A 17838-nucleotide genomic window follows, 5' to 3' on the forward strand; every position below is an offset into this window, starting at 1 on the left:
GGGAGACATTGGGTTTGTTTGGTTTGTGTCAAACCCAACTCTTAGACAATCAAGTGATCAATAAGTGTCAAAAAATGAAAAGGAGTAAATATTTCCAGGGGGAAGATATTTTTCATTAATGAAGAATAGTAACCGTGGGGGCAGCCGGAGGAGCACGAGGGTGACTTTGCGTATTGAGGCCTCCCTACCGACAATGGACAGCTTAACAGCCTCTTAGGCTTCTGTCAAGGCAGCAAGGGTTTAGCAGCATGCAAAAAGTTGTTCCTGAGATTTGAAATTTCATTGCATGAATTTTGGTGTTTGTATCTCCTATCCAAGTGGGTGACTTGACTTTTTCACTGTGTCCAGTGTACAAGGCAACGCCGAGAGATAGATAATACGAACAGGGTAGTACCCTGGAGAACCCGCCTGGCTTTCTGAGAAAAACGTGATTGATGTGATGGCCGTAGCCCTGAATTCATACATCATACAATAATTTCGCAACCCTTTTTTTCTTCTTCTTCATTTTCTTTTCGTTCGATAGTACATGAAATTTTCACTTCAAAGTTGACATGGTAACTTGAAAACTGTGCGTGGGGTTTGGTTCCATATCAGATTGAGATGACAAACTAAACTTCTCCTTTGTTGATCAGCTTTTTCCTGTACATATCCAATCATTGTCTGCACCAAAATGCGAATTTGTGGAGCCAAATGCATCTGCTAACGCATCAGCACTCAAGCCTCGTTAGAAATTTCTGCATGAATTATCTCAACCCATTGCCTTCCGGACAAGTTTCATTAAATGGCTTGAATTGAATCCTGAACAGCTTATCTCGTTGCCCTGAACGGATAAGCTGTCCTGATCATGATTAATCAACCTAATGATCATGCTAAACTGTTATAATTTCATATTTTCTTCCTTCTTGCCAATTTCCGTGCCCTTTTTTTTTTAACCGCAGGAGCCAATAGAAACTTCTTCGAGCGTCAGCAGGCCGTCACTTACACGACAAACAATTTCAGTGAAGTTGTGCAATTCTTATCTTCGAAAAATCATCGAGGAACTTTTGATTTGCTTGTAACGACAGGACAGGAAAGGTCTAGATCAAAGGGGGGGGGGGGTTTGTAATAAATAATCAGACCCCGTTTCTTGGTTTAAGCAAATGGGTTTTGGCATCCAAATCAAAACTGTTCCGGATTAAGGACAAATCCCAATTTACGGCACTCATCTCAGCCACAGACCTTCCTGATGGATGAGATAAGGTCTGCACCCTATGGATGAAAACATGGAATGCTTTCTTGTTAGAGCCTTTCGATCTTTTTTTTTTTTTTTTTGCTGACTGAAAACAACCATAAAACATGACATATAGAGGCAATACAAGTCTCTTTTAAAAGAGATAAAAATGTCTTTTTAGACAACAAACAGAAAATAAAGCCCCCTTTGTCCAAATTTATAGCCCCCATAACATCAGATGCTGATATTTCAACCCATGGCCTGGCCTAGCCTGTATCTCTAACTCCGTTCCAAGAGTTCAGCTATTCGATTTTCGACCACATTTCTGAGGATTTTTGCATGCAAGGAAGGAAGTTTTTTAATTTTTGGAAGAGTGCGGGGGAGGAGGGACATGCGACGGATGATATTAAACATTTGTCAAAGAATCAGAACAAAGTCCAATTTCAGACACCGACATCTGAATCTGGACTAGCATTAAAGAGAGGCTGTCATTAATATGACTGCTCGGAAATGGCATTTGACCTGTTTTCTTGAGGCAAAATGTGGGACCTCATATGCTCAAAATGCATTAAACTTCGACGCTGCAATATTGTCTCTGGCAAACACCGTTGATGGATTATATTGCAAGAAAATAGCAATGCCATGTTTAAAGTCTGTCACACATTCCACCACCTCTATGATACCGTTAAGGTTAAATTTCCAAAATTATCAAGCAAACTGAATTGCCTGACTTTTCCAATGTAAACTGTACAAGTAAGCGCATTCTAAGAACTATTCCATATAAAAAAACAAAGGTCATTCTAGCACAAGGTCTAATGACATCATCCAGAAGAAATTTGCCAGATTAATGATCATTATACAAATAATATATGGCCTGCCAAGTGACTGAATGACTGGCCTAATACAAACAACACCATTATTGACACATGCGGCTTCCACATGATCAACTGTGATTTTATGTACAAATAGATATCCATCTCTTCGGCCAAAAATAGATATCAAGAAGAAAAGTATGGTCTACTCTTCATCGTTTTCAGAATCAGGATTTCCATACACAACAGAGAAATAGAAACCCACTGTTTTAAGTGTGAGGCCTGGAAACCTGTGAGAACTACTGGGCCGCAGGTCTATCTTGATAAAAGGCCACTTCATGGCTTGCGCAGCTTCACACTCTTCCCATCCATCTCCAATTGCACAAAAACGGACATTTGGATTGTTAAAGCGTTCCTTGATCCACTCGAAACATTGCAGTTTCCCGACATCCCATGAGCTGTAAACTGAAGAAACAACTGATTTGTTAGTACCTCCTAGTTCGATTCTTTTCCTCTTTGCGATAAATGATGAGCTTACTAAAGAAAATCAGATTAGAAGCAACATGGGATCGATACAGTCTATATGAAAGGGAACAGGAAGGATGGTCTGGCTGCTTGATTTATCTATATTTACTGCAATTGTGGCAGGAGTCCAAGATTCCAATTCCACATTAACATATAATAAGATATTACACTCCTCGAATCATGCTAACAAAGATATCTATGCTGTGAGATCAATTGAGGGTAAGAGAAAATACAGTTTTTTTTTTTAAAAAAAAAGGAAAAAGAAGTTTGTTAAATGTCAACAACACTACCCTTATGATTGTCTAGTTGATGACTTCAACATTAATAATTAATTATAATGACAATATTTATTATAAAGATACCACTTGCTATGTGGAAAGCATGCATAGGCAGGCAGAATGCAGTAATAATGCCAATTAAAGTAGAGGCTGATCCTAACAGTTTCAACACAGAGTATGAAAACATTATAGTTCACTTCAAGTGAATAGAAGGGAGATAAAATCAGATTACGCACCATTTTCGTATGATATCAAACTGTCAAGTCGAAAAAGTAAACATTTAACAAGGCTAGGTATCAATGACCCAGAAGTCACCAAAACATTTATGTGTCTGGATCCCGTCTCATTAGAGTTGACAATTCCACCAGAAGCAGGAAGACAAAAGGTAGCATCCTCATTTCCAGATATACACTGCTCCAAGATTTCCCGTGCTATATTTGGAAAATGAAAAAAATAAATACTAAGCAACGTAAGCGATGCAAAAGAAAATATGAGAACTTTAGCTCAAAATGCAAGTAAATTCTTATATTAGAGTGAAACCTTAAGCTTCAAATGCAGATCCAATGAGAAGGACAACTCTCAGCCATGCATGACTCTTAAGAGGTAACCTCTTATTTGGTGAGTTTTGAGCCCAACCAAGAATGCCCTAAAAATCGAAAATGGCAAATAACTAAACACCTAAGGGAAGGCATACCTAAATTTTTCTGTTTCACATATCCCATCTAAATTGCATCTTTATTCAAAATGCTCAAGCAGATAGCCTACGAGATTGAGCTAACACCAGAAAAAGAATACCTACTGGTCAGATCAAACATTTAAAATGACCACATCTAATTGAAAAAAAAAATTCAGTAAAGATGTCTACGCTCAGGCATTCTTTAATTTATATTATCTCTACATAGACCTTGTGCTGATGATAAATAGGATTTATCTCTTACAAGATTGTAGTTTCTAGCACAAGGTTATATTCAGTCCAATTCAAAGGCAGGAAGGTTCCAGAACGTTCAATGAATATTTTTTTTTTGGTTTTTTACTAAATTAATTTTTTTTTGCAAAAGAGGTCCTATGACTGTTTCTGAAATTACTATGCACAATGACATTATGCCATTTTTTCACTTTTTTTTTTTGTCAAGACATTGCAATATTTCTCAGGGAAAAAATGCCAATAACAGCAGCAACAATTTATTAAGCATGTCGGACACAACCCAAATAAAAATGTCAGCTTTAGTCAAGGACAAAAGATGATTCTAGTTTTCCTTCCATTATACGTTTTTTCTAAAGGCATAAAGTGAATCTATTCGAATTTCATTAATTGTCATTAAATATTTCAATTTCCCTTTTTCATTTCAAAACTTTCTTGAAAACACCAAAATATGAGAAACAGTCCATAATCTGGATCGGCAATTAACCAAATGGCAGCTGGCAAAGAAAACAACAGAATGCCTCAGCAGACATATCATGGTCAGAGAATATACCTGAGGAAAGCCACCTATCTGTGTATTCATCAGTCATATTGTACAATGCATCCCAGAGATCCATCATCTCTTGGTCAAAAATATTGTGTAAACCCTGAAATGATAGAGAAAGGAGGACTCTCTCAAAAAATTAAACTTTGGTTTCTACATCTAAGATGCATTTTGCATTTTTCATTCTTACTTAGCCTTTGAGGAGAAACAAAAAAGAAATCACAATCAAGGGTGACCATTTAAAAACAAAGCTCTCTAAGGTAAGATACAAAGATGAAGTTTATACTGACGAATAAAGATAATAAGTTGTCTTTGTTTTTTTGTTTTTTTTTTTCTCAAATAATAAGTTGTCTATTCATTGAAGGAAAGTGGATGCGTTGGGAAAATAAGAGAGAATAGAGTGCCAGATTCCCACAATTTGAGCACAATTTTTCCTTTTATATAAATAATATATCTCAGATAAGGAACCAGCAGCTAATGGGTACCTCCATGAGATTTCTTTTTGCCATTTATATACCTTCTTCATTAAACAATAAGTTATACAAGTTTAGCTCCATCCAATGTAAACCAAAAGCTGCAGATTAAGCCAATATTATATTTTCTATAACAGTTTACCTCTAAATTCCAACTAACTCAGCACAGTGGTGCTTTTTTGTAGCTAAACACCTAACTCCATGCATAGGTTTGACAATAACTATGGCAAGGCAACTATAAACAGTGGGTGTTGGAGCATGCAATGCAAAATGCTGCAGATTTTGAATAAATGACAATGAGAAAACATGAAAACCACGCAACTAATTGGGCACACAATTTATATCACGCTTGAGAACATCAATTTCAAAACCTGTTTATACTTATTGGCTATAACTCGGTGTCTGTATGCTAGTTTCTTTTTGTTGAGATCATCATGTGGTGGGCCAAAACCATCTTGCTTAAAATCATAATCGGACAGATCCTGCCCATCATCATATTTGCTCAAGGCCTCGAGAAAAGGCTTATTGCAGTTTTCAGTCTGCATCACGAAACACATTCAAGATAGAGATATAAGACTGTAAAACTTGGGATATCTAAGTGGAAAAGAATGTAACATTAAAGAGGGTAAATGAGCAGAAGAACCAGCGTACTTGCTCATAAAAGAAAAAATCATCAGAAATTTGAAGAATATGTTTCTCCCACATCTTTCCAATTTCAACACCCTTCTGAGCATCTTTTACACCGCTGAAGGCCTCGGCGTATGTCCCATTCAACAAAGACTTGAGAAGTATAAGGGTTTCATCCATGTCCCATACATAAACATTTGTTATCTGATTCATATCTAGTAATCAGAAACCAAACAAAAAAAAATTAAATTGCATTCACAATTCTGTCAGTCCATAGTAAGAAATAAACATAGAAACTCATTGAATAAGGTAAACTATATTGATTGTTTAAACGTAACATAACTCGATTTGCCTTCTTTTTTTTTTATCATTACAGAAAAAGAAGAACAAGGTCAACGTCTCAAGGAAAATGGTAGCAGTGAAAATAAAAAAGACAGAAATGACCCAAAAATAGAAAAACTCAAAGGGTAAAGAGGATTTTCAGTTTACCTTCCTGGGTCAGTGAGTTCAATGGCAAAGATGAAGCAGAGAGAGTGTGTTGAGAGCTGCTGTGAAAAAATATTCCCGGTTCGAATAGATTTTCCCAGAATAAAACCGAAAAAGGGTAATAATGGCGTCGTTTCTGGCCCACGATGTTAAAATGGGTTGGGCCAGTGGCCCAGATTTAGCTGGTAATTATTCCATTACAAAAAGCATAATTTAACGCTGTGTTTGGAATGCTCGGCGAAATGGTTTTTAACATTTTTTTCATATTTAGAAGGAGAAAAATATAATCATAAATGTAAAATTTTTTTGAATCAATGAAATTAAATCTAATCCATTGATTTAGGAAGATTATCTTAAAATGGCATCTAATCACCATAAATTTTAGTTAATTTTTATAAATAAATAATTAAAAGTAATAAAAATTGTTTCATTTAAACATTACAAAAACAGTGCTTAAATAAATGTATCAATGGAATATTATAAAAATACATGGAAAGTTGAGGTATAAACTAATCCTAACTCCACTGAAAATTTATCCTCGTAAAATAAATAAAATTGATAAAATAACTTATCCGATGTCACATAATTAATTTTGTGAGATCATTTCAAGTAAAATTTTAAAAATTTGAACTTAATTTTTTGAAAAAAAATTATATACTTGTACCATTAAATCAAATAGTTGTATTTAATTTTTTTATTAATCATGGAGAATATAAGGTTTGGTGCTTTGTCAAACTTATGACCAATCATAAGACTATCTTTGTTCAAAGTTTGTAAAGATTTTGCTTTTTATGTTCTCTTTGAATATTCTCTAGCCCATTAAAAAATAAAAAAATGCTTGACTTGATTATAACTGTCACGGTCGGAACTTCAATCCAATCTCGTGCAATCTTAAGTTTTAAACTCTTAAAATAGAGTTTAAATAAGTTTATAAATCATTCGTCGATATTTTTAATTCAAAATACATGTTTGATAGGTGGTAGAAAATTAATATTTATATGTCCAAAACTCATTTCATCTTTTATTAATGTGGGATCCGCAACAATAATTAAGATTAAAAAGTAATAGTGCAATACAAGTTAAGTCATTTCTATGTTTTAGATTAAATTTGAAACTTTCTTGAGGTTTATAAATGAATTTCATGAGATATTGTGTTAATTAAGGCTTTGTTTAGTAACGAAGACAGCAAGTTTGGAAAGTTATTTCTCTTAATTTTCTGAAATTTGGACTAAAGAAATTATATCTTCAAACTTGACAATAATTTCAACACTATTGAACCCATCCTAGATAATAATACAATTTCTCCTTCTTTTTTTTTTTATCAAGCAATACTATGATCAGTTCTTCTATACTTTACCCTTAATAAATTTTATAGATTACAACGAGTTTTAACATATTTTGAGGAATTTTGTTCGATTTGGATAGTAAAAATCATGAAAGAATTTCAAGGATAATGAAAAATATGAATTCTTGTGATAATTTTTGTTTCATTCCGTTGATTTTGTATAGTGTACATTAGAAATTTTGTAACAACAAAAAAATATTGAAGTTAATGGAAATGCTGAGAATTTTTTTTCCAAAATAAATGTTGAGAATTTTTAAATTAGTAACTGTTAAAAATTTTTGTAAAGTTTTAATTGGTTGCCAAATGATGAAAAATATTTTTTTCTAGTTTCATTGAAATAATATAAAATATTGTCTTTTAAAGAAAATATTATCTAATAAAAATATTTTAAAAATTATTTACGAAATCTAAAATAAATTTTTAAAAATATTAATATCCATATTTTTAGTCACTTGATAACGCTGTAAACAAGGAGCATTTCGTACGGTGCCGTAATTAAAAGTGGGAAAAAAGTTGAGAAAAATTAGGAAAAAACAAAAAGAATGGAGAAGGAAAAATTGGGTACGGCAACATTTGTGTGTTCTTCCGAGACGGCACTTCCGCCAAATAAGTTGGAAAAACCCTGTTGCTTCCATTGAATCTTTTGAATAAATTATGTCAATTTTTTTTTTTCATTTCAGCTTTAATTTTTATTTTCAAATTTTATTTTACATAAAAAAACACCTTTAGATTTTAATATTAACCGTTTCTTTCAAGTATGAAATTTTTTTGTTTTATGTTTCGGTAGATTTGTGAAACCAAAACATATGAAATTAAAATATAGAAAATTGCATTATATGATTTTAATATTTGTATTAGTAATCGATGATAAGTCTTTTATAAAACATAGAATATATGCTTATTTCAAGACTTTTTCTCCTTTGGTTGCTTTTATTTGTTCATTATTTTATTTTAGATATTTGAAATTGTTTTTTTATATAATTTTTAGATACTTAATTTTCATATTATAAATTTATTTTTCATATTGAATAACATTGAACATCAATAATATAATTTTTTTTGCAAATAATATATAATTAAATAAAATTAAAGATTTTGTTTTTATTTTCGTAAAAATTAAAAAATAATAATCATTTTAAGAAGAAAAGAGTAGTAAGTAAAAATGATCGTCGAAATGAAGGTGTTTCTTTTTGCATGCAAATCAGCAAAAGTGACCTCTGTCCCAGACTTCCAGACTGTTGTGAACAGTTTGAACCCAAAGATTTTGTCCTTAATTTGACAATCCTAGAAGAAGACAGAAATGGGTTTGTCGAGAAAATTCCTGAAAAAGTCTGAAACTTTTAAAAAAGAAACCACGTAAGTGCTGACACCGGGTTGATTAAGCTCACTGTTTTAGATGTTGACATCTGAAAATTTTCCGCTGCTTCATTAGTCAACTTTTGATAACAGTTACCGACTCCCCGAGATGTTGTCCACAAGAACATTTGTTTATGCACATAAACTTTTGGTTTGTGTGGTGTGACAGTTATCTTGAAGAGCACAACACCTACTGTCCTGGGAATTTTTTAATCAGATGGTAAGGGGATATGAAACTGAAACTTGTGTTTTAAATGAGTTGTTCCCTCTTCGTGATTACCATTTTCGATCAGGTTGTGTTTTGGTTAAGTGATTCGATTTGTCAGAATATCGTGGGAGCCAAATATGTTGCCGGTTCAGTAGTACGAATGGAAGAAATCAGTTACTACAAAACTTTAATAGGTAAAAATGATGTTGTACAGCAATGAGCAACTTCTTTGAAAAGAAGAAAAAAAATATGCCCTTTTCCCTATTTTTTTTATCTATATTTGTTCCCATATTAATTACTGATGGAAATTCCGTTGATACTGTTCACAGATGCTTTATCATCCTGCAGTTCCTTTGTAGGACAGTTGCATCAGAAGAAAAATTTATACAAAAGCTAGAATTTGTTGCATGAGAATAGATGCCGAGAGATTTACAATACCAATGTTTCTCATTTCACTTGAATTTGAACCAAGTAATTGGACCATCTGCAGAAAGCTCTGCAATCCCACAAATAATTTACAAGTAATATAACTGATGCAGAACAAATCTTGAAAAGAAACCAAAACATTTCGAGCTATGTGCAAGAGGCTAAGGAAAACATTTATTGTTGTGAGTAGTGATTCACCAGTTAAATGGTCCTGGCATTTGCAGTCCGGAAATGCCAAAAAATTGAGCAAACCCTGAACCAAAAACCCTTCTTCTTCTTTGCTGGTGGAGACTTCGTACCCCTCTTAGCAACAAGATCGGCCATGAACTGAACAACAGCCTAATGAACGAAGAGGTTGAATAAGTTAGTATGTCTTAACTAATTAAACAGGCAAGATTCCAACAAGCTAATTTTGTAATCGCACTAGCAATACCTGAGCACCCAATTTGATTACTTCTCTTGGTGGTACTTCCAATGGAGTCTCATCAGCACGAAAAACTCTCAATTTTGACAATAATCCGAAAGAATCTGGTAGAACTCTGATCTGGTCGTCACTTATATCCAACTCTTCAAGCATCTCAAGATTTCCAATTGATCTTGGCAAGGCTCTTAGATCTGCAAAGTTCTTCCCCACATTCAATTTTTTGATACTTACTGCAAAACACAGGTTCTCAGGAATGGATTCAATCTCATTGAAGCTTACATCAAGCTCCTTTAAATTGGAAAGGTTACCCATCGTTGTTGGCAACCCTTTGAGCCTGTTATAGTGTGCTGTAAGAATCTCCAAGCATTCGAGCTTTCCAATTGCCTCAGGAAGAGCCCTTATCTGATTAAAATCTAATATTAACTCCAATAATAAGGAGCAATTTCCAATTGTGTATGGAAGTTCTTCAAGGTCATTTGTTTCCACGTTTAGTCTCTTCAAAGAGGTCAAATTTCCAATCGTCTCTGGCAAATGGGTGTACCCATTTGAACTCAAATCTAGATTCATGAGGTTTGTCAAGTTCCCAAAAGAAGCTGGCAATGACTTTAACCTGTTTGCATGGAGATCAAGCTCTATTAGGTTGACAAGTTCCCCAACTGAATCAGGAAGGTTAATAAGTTGGTTAGAGTGAAGATCAAGCTTTGTCAAGGCTTGAAGACCACCAATGGAGGGTGGCAGGGCCATGATACGGTTTTCAGATAAGTCCATTTCACTCACATCCTTCAATTTCCCAATTGATAAGGGAAGCCACTCCGTCTGGTCCATTAACTTGCCCCTAAGATCAAGAACTATTGCTCCACTTCTAGCAGTATTTTCAATAAGGGCTGCTGTCTTCATTAGATTTAGTTTTTCACTGCTATCTTCACCTGCAAATACACCAAAAGCCTTTATTTAGGACTACACTTCCCTCGCCCGTCAATTACATGCACCTATCTTGGAGAGTCAGGCTTTCAATCCATATAAAACAAAAAAAGAAACTATCCAGTATGAGAAAGGGAAAAGCATAAATCTGGGATTATAAAGATCAGCTTAATTGATGAAATATCAGAAATTTTCCTTTTAAAAAAACTAAATTCCAGCTTTCCAACCAAAACAAAACATACACCCTCAACAAATCTTCGCCCTGCAGGCTTGAAATCAAGGGAAAACGGTCATTCAAAACCAGAAAATAGAAGACTCAAGACAGTATCAGGGATATCTTGCCAGTTGAAATAGGAAAACTTGAAAATAATCTCTCATAAGAAGAAAAGCACTTATCGTTTCTCTAATTACAGAAGCAAATAAAAACAAGCAACAACATCTTTGACCTTTCTGATCTAAAGTTGAAATCACTATAATTAATGACTCCTTTCATTTCATCATATTAAAACATTCAACAATAGAAAGAACTTAAAAAAGGAAAAAAAAAAAAAACTTAACTGGTTTAAACTATATTCTTGAAATTGTATACATAATTCCGTGGTATATGCAAAATTTCACAAGAAACCAAAATTCCCCAACAAATATAAAAAGTTTTATGCTTTACCTGAAAAGAAAGAAGCCTTTGTAGAAGAACTTCTAACCATACCCTTTGCGTCATCTTTATTTAATTCACCACCATCTTCCTTTCTCTTCTCCAAACTGTCATCACTGATCAAACTTTCTCTCTCAAATTTCCTTACCTGTTCCCCAAAAGTACTCACTTTCTCATCCTGGGTACCCCCGGAAACCAGTAAAGATGCCCTTTGAATCAACCCATCAAAGGTCTCAAACATCTTGTCAGCTTCAACCAAGAAAAGGGCCTCTTTTTTTTGCTCATGGCTTTGAAACAACACCATGGTCTTCCTCACCTGTTGCAGAACAGAGAAGAGTTCCTCAGGGACATCTTCAGCGGCTTGTGCCTTTGAGATTTCCTCAAGCTTGAGTTTTTCTTCATTTTCCACAGTTTGGAGAACAGACTTGGCTGCTTCAACTTCTTCGATGGAAGGCCTTGGTGGAAGTGATCTGTAAAGTCTCATGATTTCTTGCACTGTCTCTACAAAGGCAGGTGATGGATCTTGCTTTGACATCACAGCCATGGCTATGGTGTTTTTTTCTTTTGTTAGTTTGGCTTTGGACAGGAAATTGAAATAGATAGTTTTGAAAGGTTTCTGAAGTATCTATGGGCAAAGTCTTCGTTGTTAACTGTAAACGGATTAGACTTTGTTATTTATAAATAGCAAAAAAGAAGAGTTGGCATTTCTCTATTTCTTATATAATTATTTTTATCATACAAATTCTAGGTTTTTCTTTATATCATATAAAAATTTTCCCTTGTAGTCCAAGGCTGCTAGATTGAAAGCTTGTTTAGAAAAGGCCACGAAAGACAAAAGCAGGATAAGGAATTCTTAAAGCATCTGTGAGAAAGACACTCAAGCTTAAGACTACCAAAAACCTTCATAAAACAATGGGCTGACCCGCTCCTCCTCCTCCTCCAAGTTTACCTTGATCTTTTCATCCTCATTGCCTTTCTTCTTTTCTAATAAAAGACTTTGTTTTTTTAATTAAAAATTAGTATTTCAAACCCTTTTACAAGTTACAACATACATTTGGGTAACTTCATTTTTACAGCTTTGAACGAAAAATGGATAAAGTAAGAATGCAATGAATTCTTCCAAATCCCCATTATTTTATGAAAAGAAATACACATTTTCTTAAAAGGTAAAAGATAATTATCAGATTTACATTTAATGAAGTATATATTTTTTTTTGAATTTGAAAAGTGAGAAAAGGAGATGTAAATCTTATTTTTTAAATAAAAATATCATACATTAATCAATAAATCAAATATTTAAATATCATTTAATAAAGTATATTAAAAAATAATAATTTCACATAAAAAAATACCATAATGTGCTCAAAGTAGAAGAAATAGTAGAATGCATAAGACACAAAGAAGTGATGAATAGCTTTTGTCATCAATGATGAAAAATGTGGTGGGAAGCTCTCTTACATGTTGTAAGTTTTACCAATAGCCGTCAAAAGCCGGCACTTATGTTTCTAGTTCTTTGCTATTGCAAATTTTGATTGGCACACCATTTCTCTCACTAATAACACTTGGAAAGTAATGTCTCCTTTGAATTACTTAACAATATATATCTTCATTACAAGCAGTTGTCAATGGAGTCAATGCATTGGGTTTGCTTTTCTTATACTCAATATTTATTTAAATGTCACAATCTCAACAAATCTTCGGTTTAGTATCTACTATTTGGTACAATTAACATGACCAATTCATAAATGATAATACGTCTAGTACATTTATTATTATTATTATTAAGATAAATTTCATTTACATTTTGTGGTGGTTTTTTTTCTCAATGAATATCTTGTGAATTTTTTTTTTTCAATTGGTGTGTTGTGGATGATTTTTATTTATAAAAGGTATTTAAATGTGAATAAATAAGTTAACTTGGAATTAAGAGTATGTTGATAATTTTATTGTACAAAATTAACAACTTAATCTTTTGGGAGAATAGATATTAAATAAAAAAATTAAAATGAAAAAGAGTATAGATAATATACTTGGAAAAGAAGTACCAGTGAAAATAGGCTTTGTTTGGTTTGGGTTTTTCCACCTTCTGATATCTGATGGAATATAAAGCCCAAAAACGTAGACAAGGAAGACGAAGAACAATGCAAATCCCACATCCTTGACCACACCAAAATGGCGGAAGGGCCGAAAAATGGCCCAGACCATACTTCACCAATCACACATTTGGCTGACTTCACTGCCACAAGGACCCCCTCCCATGTTTCACCTTTGAACCAAAATGGTTAATACTACTAATAAGCTGCATATTCCCCATTTCTCCTTGTGACTCACCCTCTACCTTCAACACTGAAACAAAACAAACCCATCTTCACCAAAAAGCCTGTAAGTCTCTCTTCTCTATCTCTCTTCAACATCCCCTTCTGATAATTTTCATTTCTTTTTACTCTCATTTTGATCTGCATGTAATATTTTCTTGCAGGTTTTGAATTTTTTTTTGTATTTTTAAATCTCAATTTGTTTTTTTTTTTTTAAATTCATCGACAAAAGAAAGCACAAAAAAAATGGGCTGCACTGTAAGAGAAAAGCATATCCGGTCGACCCGAAGGTCCCGATCGGTGAAACCCGAATTTGATCCTTGCTGTCTTCTTGATAAAGCTTCAATATCGAAATCCATACTCGAATCGGGTCTCAAACCCTTGAGCTACCCTCTGGGTCTAAACGATTCAACCCAAAGCCCTAATCCTAACCCTAATAACAATAACAATACTAATTTTGACGATCATGGTTGGGGGTATTGCACCGAGGAACAATTAGAGGAAATTTTATTGAAAAACCTGGAATTTTTATATAATGAAGCGATATCTAAGCTTGTAGCGTTAGGTTACGACGAGGATGTTGCATTAAAGGCGATATTGCGGAATGGGCATTGCTATGGTGGAATGGATGTGTTGACTAATATTTTGCATAATTCATTGGCTTATTTGAATGGTAGTTGTGGTAGTAGTAATGGGAGTAACTCAGAGGAATCGGAGCCTGGTTTTCCAGATTTGAGGCAGTTGGAGGAGTATTCGCTTGCAGGAATGGTTTGTTTGTTGCAACAAGTTAGGCCTCATTTGAGTAAAGGTGATGCTATGTGGTGTTTGCTTATGAGTGATCTTCATGTAGGTAGGGCTAGTACTATGGAGATTCCAACACTTCCTTCCCCGACTAGTGGGTGTAGTCCGGTGTCAAACAATGTGGAGAGTGTTGGCAATAATGGGGTTGGTGTTATGTCACCAGCTCTGTGTAGGTTTCATGGTGGTTGGGGGTTTGGGAACGGAGGAGCGGAGTTTGCAGTGAATGGATTTTTTTCGTATTGCACAGACATGACTCTGCAGAGGGATATTGAATGTCCGAAGAGATTTAATCTTTCACCTTCAATGAAGTCTTTGTTGAAAAAGAATGTTGCAATGTTTGCTGCTAGTTTTAGGGCTAACTCAAAACAAATGCAGACACAAAACCAGGCATGTGTGGGCACTTTGTCTAGTGGGGATGCCCCTCCGGCTGTTGCTGGGGGTGAGGTTCCTACTGAGAAATCTGAGGAGTCACAAAATTTGAAGAGCCAGGATGGGGTTAATTCAGTATTGAGTAAATTTCGTGATTTGAATATTGATGATAATTATGAGCATGTTGGGGAAGATCAGAAAGGTGAGATGATAATTTCTCTGCTTCATCAGATTAAGGATCTTGAGAAGCAAGTCAAAGAGAGGAAGGAGTGGGCTCACCAGAAGGCAATGCAGGCTGCAAGAAAGCTTAGTAGTGATCTAACAGAGCTTAAAATGCTGAGGATGGAGAGGGAGGAGACACAGCGTTTGAAGAAGGGGAAACACACAATAGACGACTCAACCATGAAGAGGCTGTCAGATATGGAGAATGCTCTGCGGAAGGCTAGTGGGCAGGTGGACCGCGCAAATGCAGCTGTGAGACGGCTTGAGAATGGGAATGCAGAAATCAGAGCTGAGATGGAGGCATCTAAATTAAGTGCATCAGAATCAGTCAAAACTTGTCTGGAGGTTGCAAAAAGGGAGAAAAAGTGCCTGAAGAAGCTTTTGGCTTGGGAGAAGCAGAAAACTAAGTTGCAGGAGGAGATTGCTATTGAAAAAGAGAAGATTAATGAGCTGCAAAGATGCTTAGCTCGAGTAGAGCAGGATCAGAAAGAAACAGAGGTACATCCTGTTTACTTATCGATGTACATGCATACATGCTTGAGATATCTGCTTCATCTCTTTAGGCCTAGGTTTTTTGTTATCTTGCTGTGAAATAAAGGGTGATCAATGGAGCATTTTCGATGTCTATGTGGCATGCCTCTTTTAGCACTGTTTATAAATTATTTAACTGACTTAGAGACCCCCTTGCGCACTGGCTTGTTTATCCAAAGTTCATTACTTAGACAACGAAACCTCAAAGCATGTGATCCTATCAGAAGCTGGAATTCACATTCTGGAGTTCTGCCTCATTAACAAATTCATTTATCCACTTGTTGTGATGCTCACTTGAAAATTTCCAGTAGAATATGAGTGTATGTGTGATGTTAATCTGTTGGAAAGAACTAGACTCATTATTTTGGGTGTAGAAATATCCAGCCTAAGAAGGTATCTTAGATCAAAAGCAGCCAAGGCAAGCTTAATACACAAAGGCACTCTCGTATGCGTGACTGTGAACTTGCTAAGATTCGGGCTGTGAACTAGTAACACTTAATGCATTTTCAAGTAGTTTGATGTCCCATTTTTCTTTTTGTAATTGATTAGAATTCACAAGTATGACTTGACTCACGGTGAGAGCCAATCTTTCCCTGGTTTCCCTTCTTTTAATTGTTTATGGGTGTACATTCATACTACTGGATATTTATGTCTGTCTCTTTTATTTTCTCTGTTTTGAGGTTTGATTTATTTAATTATGCAAGTGACCTTTTTATGCACAAATATTTTGTCTCATGTTATTCTCAACTGGAGTAGTGAGCTAGGCCTGAGTTATAATCTCATGATCTTTAATGTGTATGTGTATTCTAAATCTACTAATTGCAAGAGTGTAGCAATTATGCTGTGCAATATTCTTTTACAGTCAAAGTGGAGGCAGGAGTTAAAGGCCAAAGAGCTAGCCTTGGCTCAAGTGGAGGAGCAACGACGATCCAAGGAAGCAGCTGAGGTAAACAATAAAAGAAAGCTTGAGGCTTTGCGCCTGAAGATAGAGATAGACTTCCAGCGTCATAAGGATGATCACCAACGACTTGAGCAGGAGCTTTCTCGTTTAAAAGTCTCTGCACAATCTACCGAGTTGAATCATCAATCAAATAATTTACTCACAGGAAAGTCAGAAGGGGCAAAGCCACAGGGAGAAACAATTGCTAGGTTGCTTCATGAATTAGATAAACTAGAGGATTCTTCTGAGAAAGAAGTCAACTGTGATAGGGAATGCATAATATGTTCAAAAGATGAAGTCTCTATTGTTTTTCTGCCTTGTGCACACCAAGTTCTGTGTGCCAACTGCAATGACAGTTACGGGAAGAAGGGTAAAGCTACTTGTCCATGCTGCCGGATGCCAATCGAACAGAGAATTCGTGTTTTTGGTGCTGCTTCATAGTTGCAGTTTGGTTTAAGATTATACTTTGCTGCAAGTCTTTTGGCATACTTAAATATTATGCAGTTTTCTTTTCCTAGCAGTCAGTGGGCTGTTGGCTTTTGCATATACTTGCCTTAAAAGTAAACATGCTGCTGTTGCTTTAGCACAGTGAGTATGTATGTAAATAAACACCAAGCTTCTCCAGGCTCGTGCTGTAAGCCTCAAAATAAGTTAAACTCAATCTTTCTGTTGTTGCCATCAGGTTGAAAACCTGAATTGAGCAAGTGGTCTGTCATGCTTTGCTCATGATAGTGTTCAAATGGAGATATTTTGTTGGCCTAGACCTGTTTATGCTGAATCCTTACATAATGAAAACCATCTCTACGCACTAGCTGAGAATTCTTCTCATGTCCCTGACTGCAGTAGAATGGGTGACATGGCATCAATTATCGCGTATCACCCTCTTTAAAACCAGGGGGCTTTGTGCATTTAAGCACATGTATCTATCTACTATTCTAGATATCTCAAGATAGTTTCAGCAAAAAGCAGAAAAAAAAAAAAAGGATAGTCTAGATCATTTCTAGCCATAACAATAACATAGATCAAATATGAAGATTCTCTTTTTGTTGCTTCAACCATTTATCATATCATACATTTATTTCATAGGACAAATCAATCAACTTCATAATTTACTGGAAATTAAGATGGATTCTATTATTTTGAACACTTCAGTTTACTTTCATTTATTAAATTATATTCTTTCGGTACATATATATATATATATTATGTAGAGTACAAAACATGATGATGTTTCCCTTTTCCTTCTATTTGATTGACATGTCAAAACTTATTTTTAAGTTTTATACTACTATATGTATATATATTTCTTTATCATAAATAAATAAATAAAGGCACCTTTTATTTTATCATTTCATGATTTATTGGCAGAATTAACCCTCTCTCTCTATGTATATGTATATATTTTGTTTCAGGAAAGAAAAAAGAGAGATACTTTGATGCATACAGAAGCT

General features: G+C 34.8%; 3 protein-coding genes across 3 annotated transcripts; 1 reads left to right on the forward strand and 2 right to left on the reverse strand.

Moving 5' to 3' along the window:
* On the reverse strand, positions 1965-5975 carry LOC18606065 (eyes absent homolog 2). Its single transcript, XM_018118150.1, has 6 exons — positions 5881-5975; positions 5416-5606; positions 5136-5303; positions 4301-4394; positions 3062-3256; positions 1965-2487 (listed from the first exon to the last, which is right to left on the reverse strand). The coding sequence occupies exons 2-6, from the start codon at positions 5602-5604 to the stop codon at positions 2228-2230; spliced, it is 906 nt and encodes a 301-aa protein (XP_017973639.1). The 5' UTR covers positions 5605-5606; positions 5881-5975; the 3' UTR covers positions 1965-2227.
* LOC18606066 (plant intracellular Ras-group-related LRR protein 5) lies at positions 9213-11941 on the reverse strand. The gene is made up of 3 exons (XM_018118149.1): positions 11222-11941; positions 9646-10562; positions 9213-9551 (listed from the first exon to the last, which is right to left on the reverse strand). The coding sequence occupies exons 1-3, from the start codon at positions 11751-11753 to the stop codon at positions 9414-9416; spliced, it is 1587 nt and encodes a 528-aa protein (XP_017973638.1). The 5' UTR covers positions 11754-11941; the 3' UTR covers positions 9213-9413.
* LOC18606067 (MND1-interacting protein 1) lies at positions 13473-17150 on the forward strand. The gene is made up of 3 exons (XM_007039477.2): positions 13473-13591; positions 13689-15414; positions 16310-17150. Exons 2-3 carry the CDS (start codon positions 13771-13773, stop codon positions 16826-16828), a joined length of 2163 nt encoding a protein of 720 aa, XP_007039539.2. The 5' UTR covers positions 13473-13591; positions 13689-13770; the 3' UTR covers positions 16829-17150.

Source organism: Theobroma cacao, chromosome 3, assembly GCF_000208745.1.
Source record: "Theobroma cacao cultivar B97-61/B2 chromosome 3, Criollo_cocoa_genome_V2, whole genome shotgun sequence".
Lineage (NCBI taxonomy): Eukaryota > Viridiplantae > Streptophyta > Magnoliopsida > Malvales > Malvaceae > Theobroma > Theobroma cacao.

What these genes read in the sequence shown, in the direction of transcription:
- LOC18606065 (XM_018118150.1), bottom strand. Translation starts at nt 5,604, where the DNA reads ATGAATCAGATAACAAATGTTTATGTATGGGACATGGATGAAACCCTT. An exon ending in AGATAGGTGGCTTTCCTCAG is followed by an intron (nt 3,257 to 4,300) that starts GTATATTCTCTG and finishes TTCCAAATATAG; the next exon opens with CACGGGAAATCTTGGAGCAG. An exon ending in TTTGATATCATACGAAAATG is followed by an intron (nt 2,488 to 3,061) that starts GTGCGTAATCTG and finishes TTGTTTCTTCAG; the next exon opens with TTTACAGCTCATGGGATGTC.
- LOC18606067 (XM_007039477.2), top strand. Translation starts at nt 13,771, where the DNA reads ATGGGCTGCACTGTAAGAGAAAAGCATATCCGGTCGACCCGAAGGTCC. An exon ending in AGGATCAGAAAGAAACAGAG is followed by an intron (nt 15,415 to 16,309) that starts GTACATCCTGTT and finishes ATTCTTTTACAG; the next exon opens with TCAAAGTGGAGGCAGGAGTT.
- LOC18606066 (XM_018118149.1), bottom strand. Translation starts at nt 11,753, where the DNA reads ATGGCTGTGATGTCAAAGCAAGATCCATCACCTGCCTTTGTAGAGACA. An exon ending in AAAGGCTTCTTTCTTTTCAG is followed by an intron (nt 10,563 to 11,221) that starts GTAAAGCATAAA and finishes GTGTATTTGCAG; the next exon opens with GTGAAGATAGCAGTGAAAAA. An exon ending in TAATCAAATTGGGTGCTCAG is followed by an intron (nt 9,552 to 9,645) that starts GTATTGCTAGTG and finishes TTCGTTCATTAG; the next exon opens with GCTGTTGTTCAGTTCATGGC.